This window comes from Euprymna scolopes, chromosome 44 (assembly GCF_053919585.1).
Source record: "Euprymna scolopes isolate OS-2025 chromosome 44, ASM5391958v1, whole genome shotgun sequence".
NCBI classification, from domain to species: Eukaryota; Metazoa; Mollusca; class Cephalopoda; order Sepiida; family Sepiolidae; genus Euprymna; species Euprymna scolopes.
The window spans coordinates 12,828,305-12,854,840 of NC_136525.1; the positions used below are offsets into that span (position 1 = coordinate 12,828,305).

Sequence of the window (26,536 nt, forward strand, 5' to 3'; positions counted from 1 at the left end):
GAAACACAGGTCGTTCCTGTTGTGCAAAAGAATGGAAGATGACGTTTCTTTTGGTTGTCGTTCTATTCATGAGGCTCACAAAGTCTTTCCAATCTTTCTCAAGTGGTTGGAAATCGTCGTATACATTACGTCTAATTCAGAAGCAAGTTCTCAAACAGTTGTGCGTGGATTGGCTTCGACTAAGGCTCTTAATTGATCGTTGTCAACATCCGAATGTCGACCACTACACTCATCATCTTCAATATTCTTGTCGCCGCCACAAAATTTCTTAAACCACCATTGTGCTGTGCATTCAGTAGTGGTTCCTGGGCCAAACACTTTGTTGATATCGCGAGCTTGAATTAAAATAAAAAAATTGTGCAAATTTGCTTTTTTCCCCATCTTGTATTCAACGTTCTGAAGATAAGACATAATTATTTTAATACAATTGTAATTTAAACAGTTAGATAGAACGCAAAACGCTCTTTAAAGTGATATACAAAGTAAAGGTATTATAACGAAAGCTTATTTGAAAATACATTATTTGAAATCAAAATTAAAACTTTTACAAGAACTTTCGATACTTACCGATGACAGCAATTTTTATATTTGGGTTAGCGGCTAAATAATCAGAATACATTTCGACAATTTCATCTTCACTCTTGATTGGAAATGTAATTTTCATGAAATGAGCTTCCACGCCTAAATAAAAAGAACAAAAAAATCATTGTAGGGAGTTGAGCAGCGGGATGTCTGTTTACATTACATTTAAACTTCTGAAGATTAGTATCGTCATAGAAGCAGAAAACAGGGAGAATTTAGCACGGAATCGGAAATTGTATTGGAATCTGGAAAAATATTAGAATCGTCCCATCACTAATATTTAGTGAAAGTTATATTCAACTAACTAACAGCCTAACCTAAAAAAGTGCCGTTATCGTTTACTTTTTAAGTTTTTTGGTGTGTTACCTTTCTCTAAGCTATTTTTTTTAAAAATATATTTTCAAACAAATATGTATATATTTTATATATTTTAAATATGATCTATTGAATGCAATTCTTTTTATAAGTCATCTCCCTTGCACGCCTCACTTATGAGTTATCTCCCTTTTAGTTACCTCCCATGGACGGTGGTGGCAGCACACTCACTGTCAATCTTTTATCTTCTATATATCTATATATATAAAAGCGAAAATGTGTGTATATATGTATGTATGTATGTATGTTCGCTTTTTGTGTATGTCTGTAAAAGGCTTTTTTCGTCGGTCTTCTCTCTCGGCTCGCTTCTTCTTAAAACTTTTTATATCACTTCTAAATGATAATATCTACGACTTAAGAACGGAGGTTGCGTGTGTATTTAATTTGCCCGACTCTCATGCTATTTTTTCCAGATATTTCGATCGGTGCGTGTTTCTTTCGCTTTTCAGTATAAAACAAGCGAAAACTGGCTTGGAGCCGCGTCATGTTTCAAGGTCAAACATCACGCAACTTAAGTTTCTCGCACGTGTCAGTTTCATTTTATAAATGTTAAATTAAGATGCTTTTCATTCCTCTTCTCTCGTGGCCGAGATGGTTAGGTTCCAGGGTTTTTTTCCATTTTGTTTCTACCTCCACGTCAAAGGTTGGGGGTTCAAGCCTACTTTCCTACTAAAACTTTTTTTTTTCTTTTACACCTCCAAACACCCGGCTAACGGTTTTTTTAAAAACAGGGTTGTTTTGATTACCCCACCCCCAACACACACACCTCCAAACACCCGGGCAACGCCGGGCACCCTCGCTAGTATTAAAATAAAAACAACAAAGACGGCTCAACAAGAACTTGTTTACATTGGATTTGAAGTACCATGTTGTATTCAACTGGGAAGCAGGACAGTGAAACAGTGTTCCACAGGTGGGTAGTCCTGGAAAAGAAGCTTTGTTTATGGATTCTGTGTTTAGATTTAGGCGCAGATAGAGCAGGGATCGTTTATAGTGGTTGTAGCTAGTCGAGTGTTTTTTTTTGTGAAATTTAGGCAAGGGAGAGCCACAGATTGAGGTTCAGTCGAGCACTGACCAACTTATCTTAGAGTTGCCTTTGGGCCTTGGATAAGCATATTAGTACATAAAAATAATGAACAAAAAAGAAAACAAAAAAAACTATATACTTACCTGGCACAGGATTTTTATCCTGGGCCCCCAAAAAATCAACAGTGATTAGATCATTCCTATAATGATCCAGTCCCTAGTTGATTTTGCGCTGGGAGTTAAAGTTCTGCGCAGTTCTAGGAGGTCCACCCTCCCAGACTTTTGCCTTTTCTCTTTGAGAAGAGCTTAGTTTATTGCTAATCGCCTGAGGCGCCCTCACAGGGGAATGCCGACGGGGCTGCCCAGGCACGTTTCGAAGGTCACAGTGTCGCCGAGAAGGGGGGCACTGACTTTTCAATCCAACTTTCCAACCCTGGTGTCACAGTTCTTGCAGTGGGATAGAACTAAATGCCATATTTACCTGGAAGTTTATCAGAGAGATGCTGACAGGTGTTTGTGATTGCTGGGTAGGTGAGGCTCGTTCCCATCACGCCATCGCCTGGTTTGAGTGTTATAGACTTTAGCACAGTGTTCACACCTAGAAAGCAATACAAAAATACGTTTTACTCATTGATGGACTTTTCGATATTTGGATTACCGATTATACCATTGGATTTTCAATTCAACCTTTCAACCTTTCACCAACCCAACTTAATACAGAGTGGAATGCAATAAAATTATCTAGAAAAGACGATATGCTTACATTTCCATTTCATGAAAACCGGCTTTCATTTTTTTGTTGCAGACCATGTAATAGTTGACCAGTTGTGTACAAATCCCAAGAGCAATCAAAGCCTTCTATCATGTCTGAAAGTGACACAACTCAAGCTTTCTACCAATCCAAGTAATGACAACAGGACCATTGCCAGCACCCTCAAAATGCATTGCTGGATTGTAACAAATAACAGGGACGTTCCCAGGGCAATGAAAACAAAATTTCCGGCCACGGTTATGGTCTTTGGTATGGTTTCAAGTGAGGGCCACATCATGCCGCCTCACATCTTCAAAGTCGGCTTGAAAGTCGACACCAAAGTGTACCTATTTGTACGGAAGAGTGTGGTGATCCCCTGGTGCAATCAGGTGGCTGCTGGCAGATCCTGGGTATAGCAGCAGGACTCAGCACTGGCCCACAAGTCCAAAGAGACTCAGACTTGGCTTCAGAACGAGTGTTACGACGTTGTACTCTTTTCTCACTGCTCCCCTCCTCCCCCAACCTGAACCCACTTGACTGCTTCGTTTGATCATATGTCGAGAACATCAACATGACATCCCACAACACCAAAACCAGCCTGATTGCTACTATCCGCAGAACTCTTGCTGGTGTTTGTGTAAAAACATGCTCCCAGTTCCGGACCTGTATTGAGGTGGTGATTGAGGTTAAAGGTGGCTACCTTGAGTAAATATCAACTCTACTACATAATCAAGTTATTTAAATCGATTTTTTCAATAAAAGTTTTAGAATAAAGCTGTAGTGTTGTTTTCTTTAGAGCGACAACTTTATCATTCCACCCTGTAGAATAAAGATCGAAACAAATATATTTTTGTCCTAATCTGGAATGGAAAATTGTCCTAATCAGAATTGGGAAACTTAGTTTTCCATGTATTGTACCTATTTACTATGCCTCCCCACGGGACAGAGTTAGACACCAGGGTCGTTTTTTAACGTGGAGAAAAGGTACAAAAATAAAAATTGTCTCAGTCGTGAAGGATTTCTCCTCCACCAAAAGAGAACAAGAAAATGAAGTGCAGCATCCGAAGAACAGATACTACACTTTGATCTTGTCCCGAAGGCCAAGAAGATTACAAACTGAAGACCGAAAAAACAATTTTTAAAAAGGGTCCTAAAAACTTAAGAGGAAATAAAGGGAAATAACTCTAAAAGAATAAGATTGTCTCCCTTGGCAGACAGGACAGACAGAGCAAAGCAAGATGGCGGACGTACATTAACAACAATATCGTTATTTTTCTCTATTGTAAATAAATAGTTTTCGCAGTGTTCTTTCTATTTCTCGTAACCAGCAACAAATAACATCATTCTTTCAAACACAGCAAAAACAATAAAATTTATCTTTTTCCAGAAATTCCTTTTCTGGGTTAAAATTGTTTTCATATGAACGTCATCTGTCTTTACTACTATATATTCGTTTTTTTTTTTCTTTTTTGTGTATTGACATTCATATTAAAAACCCTATTTTCTATTATTTAAAAAGAAAATACAATTTTGTTATATATGGGTTGTGGAAATGCATTCACTAGCAAAAGATCTAGCTAATTTGCATATTCTTTTAAAATTCATTTTAATTAATTCCCTATTAGTTTTTTGGTTTTTTTTATGGAATGATCATCTTTAGTTAACTATTACGTGTAATTATATTCATGCAGATATTCTACATGATTTATACTTGCATAATATTTGCGTAAAAAGTGTGCAGTAAAGGGTATTCAGAGATAGGGCAAGCTTTTTCATCAGTTTGGGTCGAAAATCTTTAGTTACCAATATATAAATGTATGTATGTATGTCTGTTTGCATGTCTGCCTTAAACTTTCAATAGAGGCGACGGATTTTACCAAGATCAGTATCGTTTTAAAGTTCGGCATTTCATACGACAAATATCGAAAAATTGGCTAAAAACATTAATATCTTCCCCTTCAACTAGACACTTTTCTACGGGGGGGGGGGGGTCACTTTTTTCGCCCATATTTTTTAAAGTTATCCTTTCCTTTAGATTGTCTAGCCTTAATTTTAAAAAATGTCTCTTCCGGTTTGGCGGTGGTCGTAACAGCATAGACATTAGGTTTTACCTTGTTCCTTTCCTCCTTTGCGGTATGGGTTCCAGCCTGCCTTCCTACTATCACTTTTTTTTTTTTTTTGCTCAACATACACATCCAAACACCCGGGCAACGCCAGGCTGAAATGCTAGTATATCTATAAAAGTGAACATGTGTGTGTGTGTGTGTGTGTGTACATTTCCCTACACAATAGCTTTGTCAATTTTTAGTCTACAGACTCGAAATTTGATATACAGGGTACTGAGATTTGGGAAAATCTTTGTGGTCGGTTTTCGGACAGAAATTTGGCTGTTAAGGGGTCAAAGTTCAACGATTTGACCTTTGAGAACTCTACCAAACTCCTCCAACAATTTTGGGTCTAAACACTTGAAATTTTAGATATAGGTTCCTTGTACATGGATCTAACTTAATAACTTGATTTGAGCCCAAAACACATAAATTTTAAGGGGTCATAATAGGGGTCAAATTTTAAAAAATTGACCGCTTTTTTTTTTTTTTTAGCTCAGCATATACCTCCAAAACCCGGGCAACGTCGGGCATCCAAGCTAGTATATCTATAAAAGTGAACGTGTCTGTGTGTCTGTCTGTGTACATTTCCTTATGCAATAACTATGTCAATTTTAAGTCTACAGACTCGAAATTTGATATACACGGTACTGAGAATTTGGAAAATCCTTGTAATCTGTTTTACCCCAGAAATTTAGCTGTTAAGGGGTCAAAGTTCAGCGATTTGAACTTTGAGAACTCTACCAAACTCCTCCAACAATTTTGGTTCTACACACTTGAAATTTTAGATATAGGTTCCTTGGACATGGATCTAACTTAATAACTTGATTGAGCCCAAAACAATAAATTTTAAGGGGTCATAATAGGGGTCAAAGGTAAAAAATAAAATTGACCTCTGCGGTCTCTACCAAATTACTCAGACAATTTCTGGTATAAACATTTGAAATTGGACATAAAGGGTATTCAGAGATAGGGCAAGCTTTTTAATCGGTTTGGGTTGAAAATTTTTAGTTACCAATATATAAATGTATGTATGTATGTATGTTTGCATGTCTTACTTAAACTTTTGACAAAGGCGACGGATTTTACCAAGATCAGTATAGTTTTGAAGTTCGACCTTTCATACGACAAATATCGAAAAATAGGCTAAAAATATTAATATCTTCAGCTTAAACTGGGCACTTTTCTACAGGGGGGGGGTCTCTTTTTTCGCCGATATTTTTGAAAGTCATCCACTCCTGTCGATTATCTAGCCTTAATTTAAACCTATGTCACTTCCGATTTGACTGCCTTCCTACTACAACTTATTTTTTGCAAACATACACCTCCAAATACCCGGGCAACGCGGGGCTGAAATGCTAGTATATCTAGAAAAGTGAACATGTCTGTGTATCTGTGTGTGTGTGTGTGTGTGTGTGTGTGTGTGTATGTGTACATTTCCCTATACAATAACTGTTAATTTTTAGTCTACAGGCACGAAATTTGATATACAGGGTACTGAGATTTGGAAAAATCGATGTGATTGGTTTCCGACCAGTAATTTGGCGATTAAGGGGGCAAAGTTCAACGAGTTGACCTTTGAGAACTCTACCAAACTCCTCTGACAATTTTGGGTCTACGCACTTGAAATTTTAGATAAAGGTTCCTTGGACATGGATCTAACTTAATTTGAGCCCAAAACAATAAATTTTAAGGGGTCATAATAGGGGTCAAAGTTAAAAAAATTGACCGCTTTTTTTTTTTTGCTCAACATACACCTCCAAATACCTGCACAATGCCGAGCACCCATACTAGTATATCTATAAAAGTGATCGTGTCTGTGTATCTGTCTGTTTGTGTATCTGTGTGTCTGTATGTGTACATTTCCCTACGCAATAACTGTCAATTTTAATCTATACTCGAAATTTTATATACAGGGTACTGAGATTTGGGAAAATCTTTATGATCGGTTAATAACTTGATTTGAGCCCAAAACAATAAATGTTAAGGGGTCATAATAGGGGTGAAAGTTTTTAAAAATTCACTGTTTTTTTTTTCTTTTTTGCTCAACATACACCTTCAAACACCCGGGCAACGCCGGGCTGAAATGCTAGTCTTATAAAAAAGGACACAATTCAGTATTCGTTATTACAGAGTTACTTCCCCTGAAAAACACTAACACAACGTTGGTTTTAACACTACTAATAGTAGGTATTAAATTAAGTGTTGCCATCTACTAGAAAACAATACAAGAATACGCTTTACTCATTTTAAAATGAATTGTTCCAAAATCAAATTAAGTTGTCCCGTCCACTAAAACAATAAAATAAATACATTTTTAAAAGGTGATATTCGTTTTTATTGATTTGAGCTTCAATCTATGGTCCCCCCTCGCAAAACTTTCACAAGAAACACTCGTCTAGCTGTAAACACTATCAATAATTCCCCCCACTCTTTATCTGTGCCTAAACCTAAACGTAGATTCCATGAACAAAGCTTTTTTATTAGAACTGCACGCCTGTGGAATTGTCTTCCGTTTTCCTGCTTTCCGGCTGACTACAATATGGTTGTCTTCAAGTCTAACGTAAATAAGTTCTTGATGAGCCGTTCCATATAAGTTATCAAATTTAACAAATTTTCATTACTAATGATTATTATATTGTCCAATTTCTACTGTACACTCTTTAACCCTTATCCTTGAGTTGCCTCTTTGACCTTGATAATGAGTTGATACCTATGAAAAAAAAAAAAAAGAAAAAGTCCAATGTGAACAAGTTCTGATTGAATCGTCCCCCTAAGTAATCCAAGTTTCAAAATTCCCACTGTTTACTATGCTAAAATCACAATGACTAATGTATACCTATTAACCCTTATACTTGAGTGGCCTCTGGGCCTTGATAAGTGGTGACACCCTTGTAAAAAAAAAAAAAAAAAAAAAAAAAAAGTATATTTAACTAACAATTTTTTTTTTTACCAAAAGAAAACGGAGAATATTTTTTTTTAAACGAAATAAACTGCTATAATTTTAAATAAATAAACATACATGACGTTTCTGAATTTTTTTTAGATGAGGATTAGTTATTTGCATTATCATTCATCGAACTACTGTTCTCATCTTGAGTGTGATTTTCACGACGTTTCAGTCGATGTTGTAACGGACCAGGATATAATACCCTAGCTCGCTACAAGAAAATAATGAAACGAATGGAATTGAAGGAAACGAACTGTTATAGATTTTCCAGAAGTCAGGGGTTCCTAATTTCTGTGCTTCGATGTGTTTTTTGGTGGTTTCAGTAAATTCTCTCTTAGCTGTCGCTATTTCTTTCTTACAGTTACTTCTGGCTTCTATATACTTCTGTCTGTTTGATCTGGACTTATGTTGGTTAAATTTGCGGTATGCATGCTGCCTTTGCGCTATGGCAGCTGCACAAGTAGAAGTAAACCTTTGTCATTTATGCAAACTGTCATTCATGCAAATTTTTGGTAATTTTATACATACCTATGGTGGCATTAGTGACAAGAACAAGATTCTCTGTCTTTGCGTTTACAAATTCAGCAACTTTTGACCGCGTCACTTTTTCATGTTCAACAGAGTTTACTCGAAACCAGAGATCAGGGCAAGAAAGCAACTCAGCACGATACCTAGCAACAACAACAACAACAAAAAAATGGGTAAATATTCGAGCATAAGGAGGAACATATGCTAATTTGATTACAAGTGTAAGAATTTTGTGGAGTTTTTTCAGAGAAATTTTATTTAATTTTTTTTGTAAATTTAGAATGACAAATAATTTTGTGGAGTTTTTTCAGAGAAATTTTATTTAATTTTTTTTGTAAATTTAGAATGACAAGTAATTTTGTGGAGTTCTTTCAGAGAAATTTTATTTAATTTTTTTTGTAAATTTAGAATGACAAATAATTTTGTGGAGTTCTTTCAGAGAAATTTTATTTAATTTATTTTATAAATTTAGAATGACAAATAATTTTGTGGAGTTCTTTCAGAGAAATTTTAATTAATTTTTTTTATAAATTTAGAATGACAAATAATTTTGTGGAGTTCTTATGGAGAAATTTTAATTTTTTTTTTATAATTTAGAATGATAAATAATTTTGTGGAGTTCATATGGAGAAATTTTAAATTTTTTTTTATAATTTAGAATGATAAATAATTTTGTGGAGTTCATATGGAGAAATTTTAATTAATATTTTTTTTATAATTTAGAATGACAAATAATTTTGTGGAGTTCATTTGGAGAAATTTTAATTAATTGTTTTTTATAATTTAGAATGACAAATAATTATGTGGAGTATATTCAGTGAAATTTTAATTCATTTTTTTTTTTATAATTTAGAATGACAAATAATTTTGTGGAGTTCATTCGGAAAAATTTTAATTAATTTTTTTATAATTAAGAATGACAAATAATTATGTGGAGTATATTCGGAGAAATTTTGATTAATTTTTTTATAATTTAGAACGACAAATAATTTTATGGAGTTCATTCGGGGAAATTTTAATTAATTGTTTTTTTTTTTTTAATAATTTAGAATAACAAATAATTTAAACATCTTTTAAACAACTTTGTTTTGGGAACAAACCGAGGCAAAGCTGACTAGTCGGAACATGACAATTTTAACAACTTTTATTTTTACTCATAAAAAAATATACAATGACAAATAATTTAAAAAAAACTTTTAAAAGTTGTTTAAAGTATTTGTCATTCTAAATTATATATCAATCTATATATATATATATAAAATATATTTTAGTCATCGACATACAGACCTGTTTCGTTGTTTCACAACTCATCAGTGCCGCTAGACTAACACCTATCCCAAGCCGAGGATCGAACTTAGAACCGTCGTGATGACAGTCGGCAGCTCTACCCCCTGACTATGGAATCGGTGGCCGAAATTAATCTGTCCGAATGTCTATTTAAATAAACATCCGTCCACCACTCGTAGAGGGCTCAAACGTTTGTTTGTAAACAAACCGCGAGCTTCGCATTTTTTCAGCTGAATTAAGTAGCGAGTAAGATAATTTACGATTTTATATGAGTAAAATAAATTAAATTTTTACTTTATAACATATAAAAATCGATAGAACATTAGCTCTATAATAATATATAAAAAATCAGTAAGAATTAAAATATCATATTTAAACCTACTTAATGACTTGGCTACACCGGGCATCTTTGCTAGCTTAGATAAATACTTTTGCAGTTTTAACAAGAGTTACAATAATAGCAGAGCATTTCTATTTACGCCATGAATACCAACATCAATATATTACATATGAATGAGTGCCCTGTGGAATTTCCACAGGTCTCGCTAGTAATTATTATTTGTATCTCGTTTTTTTTTTTTTTTTACAGCAAAGCAAATCAATTTAATAACCCACCAAATTTATATAATTAAAATAAAATTTAAACATTCATAGAAGGAAGGCACATAATAGTTAACGAAGCCCAACGCCCTCTCCATGTTAAAAATGGTTTTCTAAATAGTAACATTATTATTTAGAAATTCGTCTGTAACAATAATGGGGGGTCGTTGTTAATATTTTGTTCTTACATAATTTTCTCATTTTACCTACCAATCGTCGACTATTTTCAACTGTTTATGAAAACTTTCAAGTAGCATGTTGTATACTAACTACGAACTGATACAATTTGGCTTTGTTTAAAATCAAAATAAATCTTTTGTTGTCTTCCAATTTGCAATACATTACAAGGAAAACGTTTAAGAAAAAAATATACCTGGAAATTACATGGAGATTTATGTAATAATTTGAAAATTTACCAGAAAAAAAACCCAAAAAACAAGTCTCTAATTAAATATTTCTAAATATTAAAAGAATCAGAATCGAAAATTTAGAATGGAATCAGTAATTGGATCGGAAGCAGGAGAAATTTTGGAATCGTCCCATATATATATAATTGTAATTTTACATACTCATCTTAGCAGCAGTAAAATAATGTGTAATGGTTAGAAGCACTGACTGTCACCTAGGCGGTCGAGTTTCAATCCTGGCTTGAATTAGTTGCTTGTCTAAATGCACTGAAGAGCTGTGATACAGCGAAACAGTCTGTTTGTGGAGGACTATATATATATATATATATATATATAATGTTATTTTACCTGTTGTGAGCATCTGCTACTTCTTTTGGAATGCTTCCGTAAGACGCATGATTTAGGAAAATTGTCTCTTCATCCAAAAGGAACTTTTTCCGCATGGCTAATCCGAATGGGGTCTTCTCCATAGTTTCCTTGGTCCCAAGCATTATTAAATCTGCAATGAAATAAATAAAATATCTTCGTGTAACAAGGTAATATCTACTCGAGGCCTGCAACAGGGGTTTTGAGTTTAAAATTATTTTTCAAAACATTCTAATTAATTATCTTTTAAAATATTTGTTTTTTTTTACACAGTGATCACCACTTATCAAGGCCCGGAAGCCACTCAGGGATAAGGGTTATTGCAAGTACATTACGTTAGTGTGGAGATTTGATGAAGTGTTTACTTAAGGGGGCGGTTCATTAGGAATTTGTTAACGTTGGACTTAAAGACATCCAAGTTGTAGTCTGGTGGGAAGTAGGCAGACGGAACAGAGTTCCACAGGCGTGCAGTTCTAAGAAAGAAGCTTTGTTCATGGAATCCGCATTTTGATTTAGGCACAGATATAGAGTGGGGGAAATTTTTCACAGTGGATTCAGCTAGACGGGTGTTTTTCGTGAAAGATTGGCGAGGGGGGACCAGAGATTGGAGTTCAGACGAGCACCTGCCATGAAAATAACGATAAAACAAGGATAGGCTCGCAACGTCTCTTCTGTGTAACAGTCTTATTTTCTAAAATGTGCTTTAGCAATGCCTTGCTCTCCACGTTCAAGCTCTATCAGAAACGGTGCCCCAAAAGAACCCCAAGCACATTAGTTTGCCCTTGCAACAGAAACAATTAATAGAAAATTAACAAATTATTATTCCTGATATTCATAAATGACCTCCCTGATAAAATAGTCTCTGAGATGGGCATATTTACTGACAACACCACGCTCTATAACAGGCATGAGGGGAAAAAGAATGAACATATATCCAAGATGATGGTGGAAACCCTAGCGGAAGACCTCCAGTCTGTAGTGGAATGTTGACAAAAATGGATGCTGCCCAGACTAAGCTTGTTTCCTTAAATAATCACAAGAAACCTTCTCAATCACTAATAGCTATGGCTAAAGATACATTACTTGAAAGTACTTTGTTCAAACTCCTTGGCTTAACGTTCACAGGGAACATAAGTTGGAACAGATACATCAAAAGCATTGCCAAGGCTGCTGCAAAGAAGGTGAGCTCTCTCTACTGTGCTAGAAAATTACTTATGCCTGAAAGTATCCTGTACCTCTACAAGGCCACCATTCGCCCATGTATGGAGTATTGTTGTCACATCTGGGCTAGTGCATCTGCTACTAGTCTCTTACTCCTGGACAGAGTTCAAAAGAGAGTCGCCAACCTGATAGGTCTCGAACTGTCATCTAAGCTTCAATGTCTGTCCGATCAATGGAATGTTGCATCCCTCTGCCTATCTTACAAGTTTTTTAATGATATATGCTCCGACGAACTACAAGCCCTTGTGCCGCCATGACGTAAATACAGCTGACAAACCAGACAAGCTGCAAAATCCCACCCTTACACAGTAGAGATCCTTAGATGTAAAAAAGCCTTCTACTCTAATAGTTTTTTTCCCCAGAACTACTAGACTTTGGAATTCCCTTCCTGGTTCCTGTTTACGCGACTGTACTGACATGCAGAAGTTCAAGTGTAATGTAAACAGACATCTTGCTGCTCAACTCCCTACATAGTATCCCTGAAACTTATATCCCTTATAGTAGCCCCTTACATCAAAGTGGCAGTGTGCCTTGTTTGGAGTGAAAATATAATTTAAAAAAAAACATAACCTCTACATTACTCGGTATAGCCTCTACAGGCTGAGCTTTTTTCCCAGAAAAAATACCCCAACTCAACTCTAACCATAAATTAATCCAAAATCAAACCAACAGACCTGAAGTTTAGGTAACGGATAATATTTTTGAAAAGGCGATATGCAGTCGCTGTAAAAGCAATACTTCTTTCTTAGAACTGCACACCTGTGGAACTCTTCCGTTTGTCTTCAAGTCCAACATAAACAAATTCTTGATGAACCGCCCCCCTTAAGTAATCCAATCTACTAAATTTCCATTAATAACGACTAATATAATATTATCCCATTGATTACTGTACACTCAATAACCCTTATCCTCGAGTGGCCTCAGGGCCTTGATAAGTGGTGACTCACATGTAAAAAAAAAAAAAGTATATTTTTAAAAAATTATGACATGCTGAAAATACTGGAATTAAAATATTAGTATAACGTATGAAATAGAAAAAAAATAGACACTTTAATTTAGTAAATAACTTATATAAAAAATTATTTAAAGCAAAGTGAAAGAACACCTTCCTGTGCCCGTTTAGTATTTTGTTATATGTAAATTAAGTAAAAAATTAACTTATTGACCAGCACTGCTTCAAGGAAATTCCCATTCTCTTTTATAGACATATATAACCCTGCTAATGGAAACATTAAACCGTGGGAGGGAAGAACAAAGAATATGATTGCTTTGACCACACGTATATACAAAAATAAAAACATCCAGTAACATAAATTCCATGCATTTTAACCTAACGATTCCTTACGAGGATGGGCGCTGTTTTACAATTTGTCATTGTTCTGACATTATTCATTTTTTTCATCTCAAAATTTAGGATGCTCAAACTAACAATATTTTTTATTAAATCAAAACATTAAAAAAAAAAAGAAAACTGCGACGATTTTTTTTTAATTGATAAAATAAATAAGACAAAATGCTCCAAACAGGTAAAAATTTATCAAAAAAGTTAGCTTTGTTTTAGAAGCAAAACATTGACTTCAGCTCCGTTGTTGGATTTAAAAAATAGTAAATGTGGTTTTTCACATGTAATTTTATGGTTATTCGCTAGATAAAAATCTACAAATAAGTTCTATTTTCTGTAGAAATTTGTTTTTATTTCAGAATAAAATTTGGCACGCTGGTGTACTTTTTGGCATACGTTTTGTGCAAACTAAAATGGCTGATTGAAATCTGGCGTCCTGGCATGTTGGAATTACCGATTATTTTACATTAAATTGATATTTGAAACTGATCTCCCACTCTAAATATTAAAATGATTGCTTTTCTTTCCATCAGATTTTTTAAGGGTTTCACACATAGTCATCTATAAAAGTAATATTTCATTTTGGAATGAGATTTAGCTGAGAGTGTTAATCTATAAATTTGTCATTATTATTATTATTATTATTATTATTATTATTATTGCTTCGGTAGTATTTGCCCACTGGTTTAATTCTAGGTCTTGTTTGATTTGTTTGTTTACTCTAGAAGAGTAAACACCATGACAAAAATAAAACTAACACTAGCAGAAATAATAATAATAATAATAATAAACCAACCCCGGACAAGAACAACCATACTATAAATAAAAATACTAATAATGAACAAGATAAATGCAACTGTAGACACCGCACACTTTGCCCAGTTCAAAATAAATGTCTAACTAAAAGCTTAGTTTATCAGGCAACAATATTTGCGAAAGAAAACCCGAATAACAAGAAATATTACGTAGGCCTGACTTCCTTAGATTTCAAAACCCGATACTATGACCACAAAAGTACATTCGACAATAAAAAACAACACTAGCAAATAAATACTGGGAACTCAAAGAAAGCGGACATTCGCCGATAGTCGAATGGAAAATAATAAGACAAGCTACCACGTGTAGGAATCTAGACGACCCATGTAGATTATGCCTTCATGAAAAATTTGCTATCCTGTACTTTAAAGAACCCCAACATCTATTAAACTGTAGAAGAGAAATAGCAAACAACTGTGTTCACAAAATAAAATTTACTCTAGGATAGCGATACAAAATAGTTTTAAAACTAACAAAAACAATAGAAAATAAACAAATAAATAAATTAAATAAACATGAATATACATAAACGATCACACATATATGTATGTATATATATGTGTGCATATATGTATGTACACATATATATATTTATATATAGACTAACAATAAAAAACCAAAAAAAAACCCCACTAACCTAGTTTTAAAACAGATCCTTTGTCCAATAAAATGCATGCCCATTGGCTGATAGGAAGGGGCGTGGTGGATACTAGAAAGCTGATTGGCTAACTAAATCCTCAATAGAAGAGGACCATATAAAAACGATAAACAACCACAGAATTCGCGCATAAGCCTGAGGAATCCTAGTGTGGATGAAACGCCGAAGATTCAGTGTAGCTTAATCGCTATATATATTTTATAAATTGCTATATATATATATATTTTACTATAATAATTAAATACCTACAGACACTAGCGTTTCATCCTTTCGGGAATCTTCAGTGCAGGGTGTCACAATTAATACCAGTCCAACGATTTGAACCCCGCACCACGAGACATCTCTGGCTCGATTAGCGGAGACCTAATCCATTCGGCTACCATTAACCGCGTGAAATAGCGTTGAATTTAAACATCTTCATTTTAAATGTTCATTTACGTCAGTCAGACAGTGATCTAATTGTTATACGATGATCTATGCATAAGAGCTAAATTGACCGACTTTAATTCAACTGAAAGTGCTCAACGATAAGAAACGGGTTTCTTAAAGGGGCTGTCATAATTATATTTTACTATAATAATTAAATACCTACAGACACTAGGGTGTCCAAAACGTCACTGAACTAACTATATATATGTAAGCGGCTATATGTCGGTTTGTCTGTCTGCCTTTCTCCATATTTTCAAACTCTATCTCCTCTGAAACTAAAAGTCACAGAGTGGCATTAGGGGCCTCAAATGGTTGGATTTTGTATGGACTATTCTTTTATGGGTCTTTAGTCAGTTAAAATTGTTTTAAGGGAGGTCAAAAATGGGTTAAAACTTGAAAAAATCGTTAAAAATTTTGTACATCCATCTTAGTTTATTTTTAATTTTTAATCAGTTCATATACATGTCACGTTGGTACAGTGGTAACGTCACCAGCTTTGAATGCTACAGTTTCGATTTCGATTCTAGCTGATGGCGTCTTAAATACTTTTTATTTACTTTTAAAATCACGACGCTATAATAATACATGCCAAATCTGGACAAATTAAAATATCATATTTAAGCGTATTTTACACCCGAGCAAAGCCAGACCCCCACCCATTAATATATACATATATATATATATATATTAGTAAGTTATAGTTATAAAAGCTACACAGAATATTCCACGTTTCATTCTCGTGAGAATTCGTCAGGTCGTTTTATTCTTGTGAGAATCTGTCAAACCTGATGAATTCTTACGAGAATGAAACACGGATTATTCTGTGTAACTTAATTGCCATATACATTTTCATAACTTACTACCTAGCTCTACCTATGTATTGAGCACTGTTGAAGTAAATACTGAAAATTCATGCATAAAATTATATCTTCGTATATTAATTTATGTGAATAAATGAAGTATTTTATTTAATGAAATATGCATAAGAGAAAAAATGCTGCCTAAATATATATATATATATATATATATATATATATATATACGAGCAAAAGTACCCATCGTTGACTGGGTTAAAAACAGCCTACAGAAAATGGACTCTGATTTATGAAAGTGTGATAGGTTATGAAAAGGAAGGGTTGTAAAGAGATAGCTTCGAATTTGAGGGTATCAAAACCAAAGCAAAATATGATGAAAGTAAAAATAAAATAGATAACCCCCATAATTTATTATGCCATGCATGTTCACACTGAAACACTTATCACAATATTCTGTGGATCTATATTAAAAAACCTTGTTAAACTTTGTGACATATTTCCATTCTATTGAGGTCAGGCGCGAACGAACGAACGAACACCCCATAATTTTATTATACCATATTTCTTCAAACTGAAACATAATTATCAAAGTATACTTACGCAGATAGATATGAAAAGTCTTTATTAAAGTTTGTGCCTATTTCCATTCTATGGAGGCCAGGCGCAAACGCAGACCCCACAATTTTATTATACCATCCCTATTTAAGTTAAAACATATTTATCAAATTATTATTATGTACATCTATATCAAAAACACTTGTAAACGTTTTTTTTTTAATTTTTAATTTTTTTATTTCCATACTTTGTGGACCAGGCGCGAACGCAGACCCCACAATTTTAATGAACCACCGTTCTGTCAGATCAAACATACTCATTCCTGTGTCTCGATACATCTTCTATCATTATATGTAATCAGTTTTTTAAAATAGTCAACCATATAGGAGCCTATTCGTGTCCACACACACACACATGTAGCTTATATATATATATATATATATATATATATATATATATATATATATATATATATATATATATATATATATAAGTACCTATTTACTATGCCTCCCCATGGGACAGAGTTAGACACCAGGGTCGTTTTTTAACGTGGAGAAAAGGTACAAAAATAAAAAAGTGTCTCAGTCGTGAAGGACTGCTCCTCCACCGAAAGAGAACAAGAAATGAAAGTGCAGCATCTGAAGAACAGATGGTATTTATTTGCTCCCCCACCGAGCAAATTAGGCACAAGGCCAATTTTTAATGTGAGGAGTGAAGGGAGGGGGAAGGGAAAGGGGGGACCAGCTCCCGAGAGGTGGGAAATGGGAGCTGGTTAAAGGTCAGGCATGTGGGGTTGCCCCCACATCTGGTCTTTGCTAGTCATAGCTAGTCATAGCTTGCAGTATCTGCCGGAACAGATACTACACTTTGATCTTGACCGAAAGGCTAAGGAAGTAAAAGAAATAGAGATTGTAAATTAAAATTTACAAGGAAAATTTATTGTTCGACTGAATTCTTCAAAAACAATATTTATAAAATTAATGAAATCAAAAGGATGTACTGTTTAACTGATATGCGCAATTTTGGACTTTATTCTCTCTAAAGAATTATTTTAGCCTTTCGGATTACCTTGAGAGAATCTTCATGCAAGCTGAAATATTATGCGCGGTTTGTTTTTATTTTTTTTACATATCAAACATTTTATCACTTGTTTTTCTTGGCAATTTATGACTATAATAAATTGCAGTTTCACTTAATGCCATAACTAACAAATTCTAGCATTGCTACAAATATAATTTGCTGATTTCCTTCTGTCCTCTGAGGAGAAGAATAGCAAGAATAGCATTCTTTGAAACACTGCGGAATAAGGACTTTAGAAATTGTTTTTTGGAGTATTCAGTCGAACAAAAAATTTTGATTGTAAAGTTCAACTTACAGTTTTAATTTTCTTTCTCTTATAATAAGCTCTACTCTCTATAGCTATTGAGCTTTTTTATTCGGTTGGGATTAAATTATCTATGTATAAATACTGCTATTTATATTAGATTGATGTTTACCATTGCGTGTATCAGGTAAACACTACATCCTTTTGATTTCTTTACTTATTTTTTTTTATCATACAACACATGAAAGTATGTGCAATATTCTGCTCTCATCAGCTGTCAACCAGAGTGATAACACAGTTTCGATGACCCAAGACAGGACTGCCACTTCTGGTGCCATCAAGCGGCTGTTAGTATTAAGAACTTAGCCGCCGAGCAGAATATTGAAAAAAATATATACAACAAAGAAACTCAATCAACTAGACAGGAGAGAAAAAGAAAAAAGAAAAAAAATATATATATATACATATATATATATATATGTATATATATATATATATATGTGGTACTTGTGCATTTAACGAACCAAATGTACAAATAATCCTTATTCCTGCCCCCCCCCGCTTTTTACGTTAAAAATTGAAAAAAAAAAAAAACAGTTCAGACAAAAAAAATATATATATAAAAAAAAGGTACTTGTGCATTTAACGAACCAGACGTAACTCAGCATTTGCTCGGCTTTGTCCGGCGCATGACGTCAACAGCCGAATAAAACCGAGCGTTGGCGATAAAATAAAAAAAACGCTACAACAAAATAACTGTACAATGAAATTTTAAAATGTAGAAACATAAAAAAATTAAATAAGTAAAAAGCAAAAACCTGACGTTCATTTATGTTTTTTTTTTTTAAATTATTGTTTGGAATTGTTTTCTGTTTTCAAAATAAATACATATAAACAAGTTTGTTTTTTTTGTTAAATAATAGCAAACTTTTTTTTTTTTGTCTGAACTGTTTTTTCAATTTTTAACATAAAAAACATTGTCTATGTCTTAAACACGTAAAAGTTATTTTATTTATTTATTTATTTATTTATTTTTTTGCAACTCTTTATGTCAAATAAATGGAAAAAGCCTAAAAAAGGGCAATAAAAAGCATTGGCGGGGACAGGAAAAAGGATTATTTGCTCATTTTTTTTCGCCAGAAACAAGGATTTTTTTAATTTATTTATTTATTAGTGGAACGAGGGTTTCTGCGTTCCTATTTGGTACAGTGGCCAAGAAACCCTCCTTTTCGGCGAGGTCGTATCCACCGAAGACCCAGACCAGTGAGACTACCGACCACCGGTGTCAGAAGTCTGCCGACGTTGTGTTTTCTGCGGTTAAAAACGAACTCGTCGATTTCTACCGTTATGGCCTGGGCCTCCAATCTGCCGGGGATTCCTAAGAAAATAGTCCCTGCATATATCACGCAGGAAATTTTCCAATCCACAATTGTGTGGCGAGAACGTAACCCACATTCGCGATGGAGATTTTTTTGTAGATGCCATCTCGAACGTCCATAAGTATATTATTTTTATTATACATGCGATGGTTAGTCGGGATTTTGAGAAGAAGGTCCCAATCCTAATGGAGGTCCATCGACGACATGTTACACTTCTACACCTCCAACCGTAACCGTCGGAAAGGCTTGTTCTCTTTGCAAGTACACAATCCTGGCCAAAATGTAAACACCTTTTCTCTTCTGCCAACAATTTCCGTTGCTGGCAAAAGTTTAGTGCAGCCTTTGGGGTCTGGAGCTGGTCCGCAAGGTTTGTAATATTCATTGTTTCGTCAGTTATCTTTTTAAAACAAATTTTTTTTAACTCTCTTCAAATAAGCGTTTCTTGAGTTGTGACACTCTTCCAATTGATAGCGAAATTCTCGTCTGCTTAATCGGCAACGCTCGGTTATATCCGGCTGTTGACGTCATGCGTCGGACAAAGCCGAACAAATGCTGAGTTACGTCTGGTTCGTTAAATGCACAAGTACTATATATACACCTAAATAAATAAAATAAAAATGGTACTTATGCAGAGAGTGATCCGGACGTAACTCACCGGACGCTCGGCTAGCCCCGTAAAACGACGTCAACAGCCGGAGTTAGCCGAGCGTCGGCGATGAAACCATAACAAGAAAAGAGAAACCTACCTTAATGTAAAATTTGTTAAAACTTTTATTTACTGTAACGGAAAACAAATTTTTTTTGTATTTTTTTTTTTTTTGTAAATGTAAAGTGTTTTTTATATACAAGAAAGTTATTTTTTTTTATGAAGAAGAAGAAGAAACAGCGAAAAAAGGTAACAAGCAAAATTTGTTTTTTTTTACAAAACATGTTTTTTTTTTTTGTTGGGTGTTTTTTTTTTAGGGTTATTTTTTTTTTTTTTTTAAGAATAAACAGCGAAAAAAAAAAAGGTAACAAGCAAACTGTTATTTTTTTTTTTTGGTACAAAACATGTTTTGTTTTTTTTTTTGTTGCGTGGTTTAAGGAAAGGATGAAACACTAGTGTCTGTAGGTATTTAATTATTATAGTAAAAAAATAATTATATATATATATATATATTTTTTGTCTGAACTGTTTTTTGTTTTTTTTTTCAATTTTTAACGTAAAAAGCGGGGGGGGGGGCAGGAACAAGGATTATTTGTACATTTTTTTTCGCCAGAAACAAGGATTTGTAGAAAAGTTTGATAGAAAATTAACTTATCTTGCCTTTGATAATGTTTGTTATATATTTGTTTTTTGACAACTTTTTCGAATCTATGTGTATAGTAATACAAACCCCTTTTTATTTATTAGTGGAAGGTGGGTTTCGGCCTTCCTATTTGGTAATGGTACAGTGACCAAGAAACCCTCCTTTTCGGCGGGGTCGTATCCAGACCGAAGTCTGCCGACGTTTTCTTTTCTGCGGTTAAAAACGGACTCGTCGATTTCTACCGTTGGGCCTCCAATCTGCCGGGGATTCCTAAGCAAATAGTCCCTGCATATATCATGCAGGAAAATTTTCCAATCAACAATTGTGTGGCGAGAACATAACCCACATTCGCGATGGAGATTTTTTGTAGATGCCATCTCGAACGTCCATAAGTATATTATTTTTATATATTAATAATAGAGAAATAAATAAAACATGAAACAAATACTGAAAATAGCTGCATAAATAGATAAACAAGCAAATAAATAATGTTTTTTTGTAATGGTTGATTTTGAATGTTTTTTCATATTAATTATTTTATGTCCTTTTAATTTGTTTTTTTTTTTAACCTGCGACGTTAGTTCAATTCTAACGACTGTTCATGCTGAAGTTTTTTTAATTTTTTCCTTCGCCCAGATCCAAGCTGAGGCGTGTTGAGTTGTGATTTTAAGTCGATTAGAGGCAACTTTCAGCTTCTGGCTATTATCTATATATATAAAAATGTAAAGTTGGTTCTTTCTAAACGAATAAAACCATATTTCTACGTTACCAATTTATTTGAAATTTTCAGACAACCCATCTTTAGAGTCGAGGTATGTTTTTATGTTATTAAAATAAATTTACCTCGCGAATTATTAAAATTAAAATATTAAATAAAATAAATATATTTTTTTAACCGTTACTACGAATCTGTTCTGTTGATAAAACTGAACTTCCGGTTCGATTCATTTCACAGCCACGAATTGACGAAAGATTTCATTTTCTGTTAACTCGATAAGTAAAAAAAAAACAAAAAAAACATAATTCATTTGTTTATCTTCCAAATTTTTTTATTTACACATCTTTTCTTTATTATATAAGGCCAAAAAAAAGTTTGTCGCTTGCTTTTTGAGTTTTTTTTTTGTTTTTCGATATAAGATCGGTTGGTAAAGTACAGGGTTTTTTTTTGTCCGCGTTATTTTTTAAATCGTATTTCCAGGTTTGATTAGTTTTATATGTTGTTTTATTCAATTGTAAGGTTAAAATACACCCTCCCCATGTTAAGAATGGCTTTTTAAATAACATTATTTCAACACGGATCACTCTCTGCATGAGTACTGTACTTTCACCTAACAATTTAATAAACAAAACATGGTACTTATGCAGAGAAGATACCGTGCTGAAATAACGCTATTAAAAAAACATAATTCATTTGTTTATCTTCCAAATTTTTTAATTTACACATCTTTTCTTTATGATATAAGGCCAAAAAAAAAGTTTGTCGCTTGCTTTTTGAGTTTTTTTTGTTTTTCGATATAAGATTAGTTGGTAAAGTACAGGGTTTTTTTTTTGTCCGCACTATTTTTTAAATCGTATTTCCAGGTTTAATTAGTTTTGTTTTTTTATTCAATTGTAAGGTTAAAATACACCCTCCCCTCCCCATGTTAAGAATGGCTTTTTAAATAATAACGTTATTATTTCAACACGGATCACTCTCTGCATGAGTACTGTACTTTCACCTAACAATTTAATAAACAAAACATGGTACTTATGCAGAGAAGGTACTGTGCTGAAATAACGCTATTAAAAAAGCTATTCTTAACATGGGAAAGGGAGAGTGCTCTGTAACTATTTTATATTTTCACCTAACAGTTTAATAAACAAAAGATAGTACTTATGCAGAGAAGGTACCGTGCTGAAATAATACGGTTATTTAGAAAGCTATTCTTAACATGGGGAGGGAGTTTTGCATCTATTCTAAAATATGAATGCTTTTTCTTTATTAAAGAAATTGGGTACTCGTGCACTTATTGATCCGTGCTGAAATAATAATGTTATTATTCAAAAAGCCATTCTTAACATGGGGAGAAGAGGGTGTTTTGTAACTATTCTGGACTTTCACCGAACAATTTAATATAACAAAAATTAAACTTAAGCAGACAAGGAACAGTACAGAAGCATTAACATTATTTAGAATACAATTGAATAATAAAAAAAAAAAACTTTAATTGAACTTGGAAATACGATTTAAAAAATAGTACGGATCGGTAAGCCCCATACATTTGTCTAATCCTTAATTTCTTATGTTATTGGAAAAAAAAAGGTAAATATGAGGAATTACTCCATCCTCGAAAATTCCTTTAAAATTATCACTCCTATAGGTTTTCGGGGTCGCTGAAAACGAAAATAACCTTTATAATTAAGGCAAACGAGTAGTTTCCAAGATATGAAGAAATGTTAGTTTAAAAAAGTGAAGGATCACTTTTCCATAATAATTTAACGTAAAATGATCACCCACTTTGTGGCCACGATATTTGGGGTGGGGGCTTTCTTTCTACCCTTGGAAAATCCTTTAAAATTACCTGCTTAAATTGGTTGGAGGGGCGGGGGGTCGCCCCCCCCCACACACACAGAAAAATGCCCCTCTCTCAGGTGGCCAGAAAGTGGGTGCTCATTCTAAGTTAAATTTAAATTTAAAAGTGATCACCCACTTTTCGAAAAGGTAATTTCTTCATATCATGAAAACTTTCTTTTTGTGATGGAAACGGTTTGCAGATTCGTTTTTAGTACACTGAAATCTACAATAAAATATTTTGTTATATACGAACATGAGACGGGCCTTAAAGTAAAATAATACCAGATTTTTGGGGCAGATTTGCCATTTAGTGGTATAATATCCTCAAACCAGGTAATCACTAAAAGGGACTCTTAAAAGTCGTTACCTGTATCGATCAAAATTTAAAACCACTGATTATATGTCAGCCTACATCACAGTAACATATATTGAGTGAGTTCCTAACAGTATTTTGTATAGTTTTTTAGTTTAAACTCATTTTCCCAAAATTTCCCCAAACTTAATGTGTACGATACAGTCTGCCGCCATTTGTATTTTTCAAATATACCGATAAACACTGCATGTTTTTGAACTGATTAAACATTATACATTACATAAAAACACTACAATCTTATCCAGTTAGGTAGAACATTTACTTTTCTTGCCTTTGATAAAATTTATTTGTTATATATTCATTTTTTGACAACTTCTTTGTATCTGTTAATACAAACCCTTTTCATTTAATGTAACGTTTAGTCAGCTCGAAAAACAGTGTTTATCGGTGTATTTGAAAGATACAAATGGTGGCGGACACTGTTGATTATGTTAAGTTTGAGAAAGTAAGTTAAAACTAAAAAACTATACAAAATACTATCACGAACCCACCGATTATGTCAGCCTATGTCATGGTAACATATTCGGTGGATTTTTGACACTGTATTGTATAGTTTTTAGTTTTCAACTTAATTTCCCAAACTTAATGTATTCAACAGTCTGCAACCATTTCTGTTTTTCCAGCTGATTAAACATTTTACCTTACATAAAAACACTAAGCAATTATCTAGTTAGGTAGAAATGTAACTTACCTTACCTTTGCTTTCATTTGTTTTTGGACAACTTTTTCGAATCTGTGTATAGTAACCCCCCCCCCATCACTCAAATATTAATTACTAACTCATATTTTTGTATACAGAAAAAAAACAAAAAAACATTTAGTGTTTCAACGTTAGTTTTATCCACTGATTGTTGGTCGAGCCCAAGCAATGATTGACGGTAATCCTGAGGATCAGGATCCAATTCTGCAAGAGTACCATTTTTTTCATTTTTTTTTTTTAGAGTGGATTGCTGTACTAAGAATATAAGAAACATGCATTTTCTCTTTTTATTAGAATTTTCCATTACACCAAATTTAGCCACAGCAACGCGTGGCAGGGTACAGCTAGTATATATATATATATATATATATATATATATATATATATATAATACTTTTGCAAGCAAAATCCGATCCCGCATTTTGCTTAGCAAAAGACAACGATGAGAAGGAAAGTATGTCTTCAGAACTCCGCGGATTAATGACTATCCACTTATTTAATGTTTCCTTTTCAAATTAAATATGTTTTTAACTCTTTTTCAAAGTGTTTTTAACATGTTTTATTAACTCGGCAGAATGAGGATTTTTTAAAATTGTTTTTGGAGTATTCTTTCGAATAATAAATTTACTTGTAAATTTTAATTTACAATTTTTATTTCTTTTCAATATGGCAAGCTCTACTTTCTATTGTGTTTGCATTGAGCTTTTTTATTTGTTTGAGATTAATACATAATATATAAATATTAATATTTATATATTATGTATTAATTTAATTTTCATTCCTATTGCCTTGATATATATATTTTGCTAAATCCTACCCTCTGATAAGGAAATTATTTCTTCAAAACTCCACGGATTAAAGACTATCCACTTATTTAATGTTTCCTTTTCAAATTAAATATGTTTTTAACATGTTTTATTAACTATTTGCTCTGTGTGTGTGAAAACATATTTATAGCAAATAAACTACTCAGAGGCTTCCGTGTTTCATCGCCCCTCCACCGCAAACAAAATGTTTGTGAAATATTAAACGGTTCTTCTGCTCGGTTAATGTCAGCGTGTTACGGAAAAGCGGTTAATTAAACTGCAGAAACACCTGTTAAAAACCATACAAGATCTATAATTGAACGAAAAACATGAGAATATGTTTTTGTAAAGCGCTCGTGTAAACTTACTGACAGCATTATTAGCGTCCTAAATTATGAGATAGAAAAAAAATGAATCTCTTATTAAAAAATAGTTGTCTCCCTTAGAAGAATGACAAATTGTAAAATAGCGCAAATTACTTTCTTTTTGTGAAGCAAATACTGTGTGGTGTGTGTGGGGGGGGGCTTCTTTTCATCAGCGTGTCGTCTTTAGGGTTGCCATCAGGATTGTCTTAATATGCACCGTTAGGTGTATCAGAAAGTGGCCATTAAAAATGATGATCAGAACTTTAATAATTCAACTTCATATTTTTCAAAGGTTATAACTACTTGAAAAATGTAATTCAAACCCTAATTTTTTTTTTGATTAAAGGAGTAAAGACCAAATTTTAAAAAAATAACAAGTTTAATAGGAAATTATGCAATATTTGTTTTTTTAAAGCGGTTTTCTTTAAAAAAAAAAATATAAAGAAAATCAACATATTTTGACTTGCTTATAAATATATGTATATATATAAATGCCAAAAAATTAGTTATCTAAAAAAAATACTATTAAATGAGTAGTTCCATTCTTCATTGTTAAGAATTTATCCATATTTATATTTTAAATTCCATGAATTTTTAAATAAAAGGATTTTTTAAGAGAGGGTCGTAACGTGGTTAACGCCAAGGTTAAAAGAGCTCCTCCTGCTACTACAAAATTTATCAAATATGGATTCGTCAAAGGGACATAAATAATGTCTCTTTTTTATTGCGTGTGTTAACCAAAATTAGTATTTTTCGTCCTCCCTAGTTAAAAAGAAACACACATTCACTTATAAATTTTTCCCCTAAAACAAAAAATCCAGTTCACAGATTTTTTTAATTCTCTTCGTGAAATACACGAGGTTTTGATTGATATATTTTAATACTTCTTTATAGACTGATTTTTTTTAAAAATACATAAAAAAGAAAACA

At 33.2% G+C, this 26,536-nt stretch overlaps 1 protein-coding gene across 4 annotated transcripts in view; it reads right to left on the minus strand.

Moving 5' to 3' along the window:
- The window catches only part of LOC145268693 (uncharacterized), a 102,465-nt gene that overhangs the window by 32,946 nt on the left and 42,983 nt on the right, over positions 1 to 26,536 (minus strand). For all 4 annotated transcript variants that reach the window (XM_080124213.1, XM_080124212.1, XM_080124214.1 and 1 more), the window contains exons 2-5: positions 10,960 to 11,110; positions 8,318 to 8,460; positions 2,465 to 2,581; positions 568 to 681 (exon numbers count right to left, since the gene is read on the minus strand). In XM_080124213.1, coding sequence (XP_079980339.1) covers positions 568 to 681; positions 2,465 to 2,581; positions 8,318 to 8,460; positions 10,960 to 11,102 — 517 coding nt within the window. In that variant the 5' untranslated portion in view covers positions 11,103 to 11,110. The remainder of the gene's footprint in view (positions 1 to 567; positions 682 to 2,464; positions 2,582 to 8,317; positions 8,461 to 10,959; positions 11,111 to 26,536) is intronic.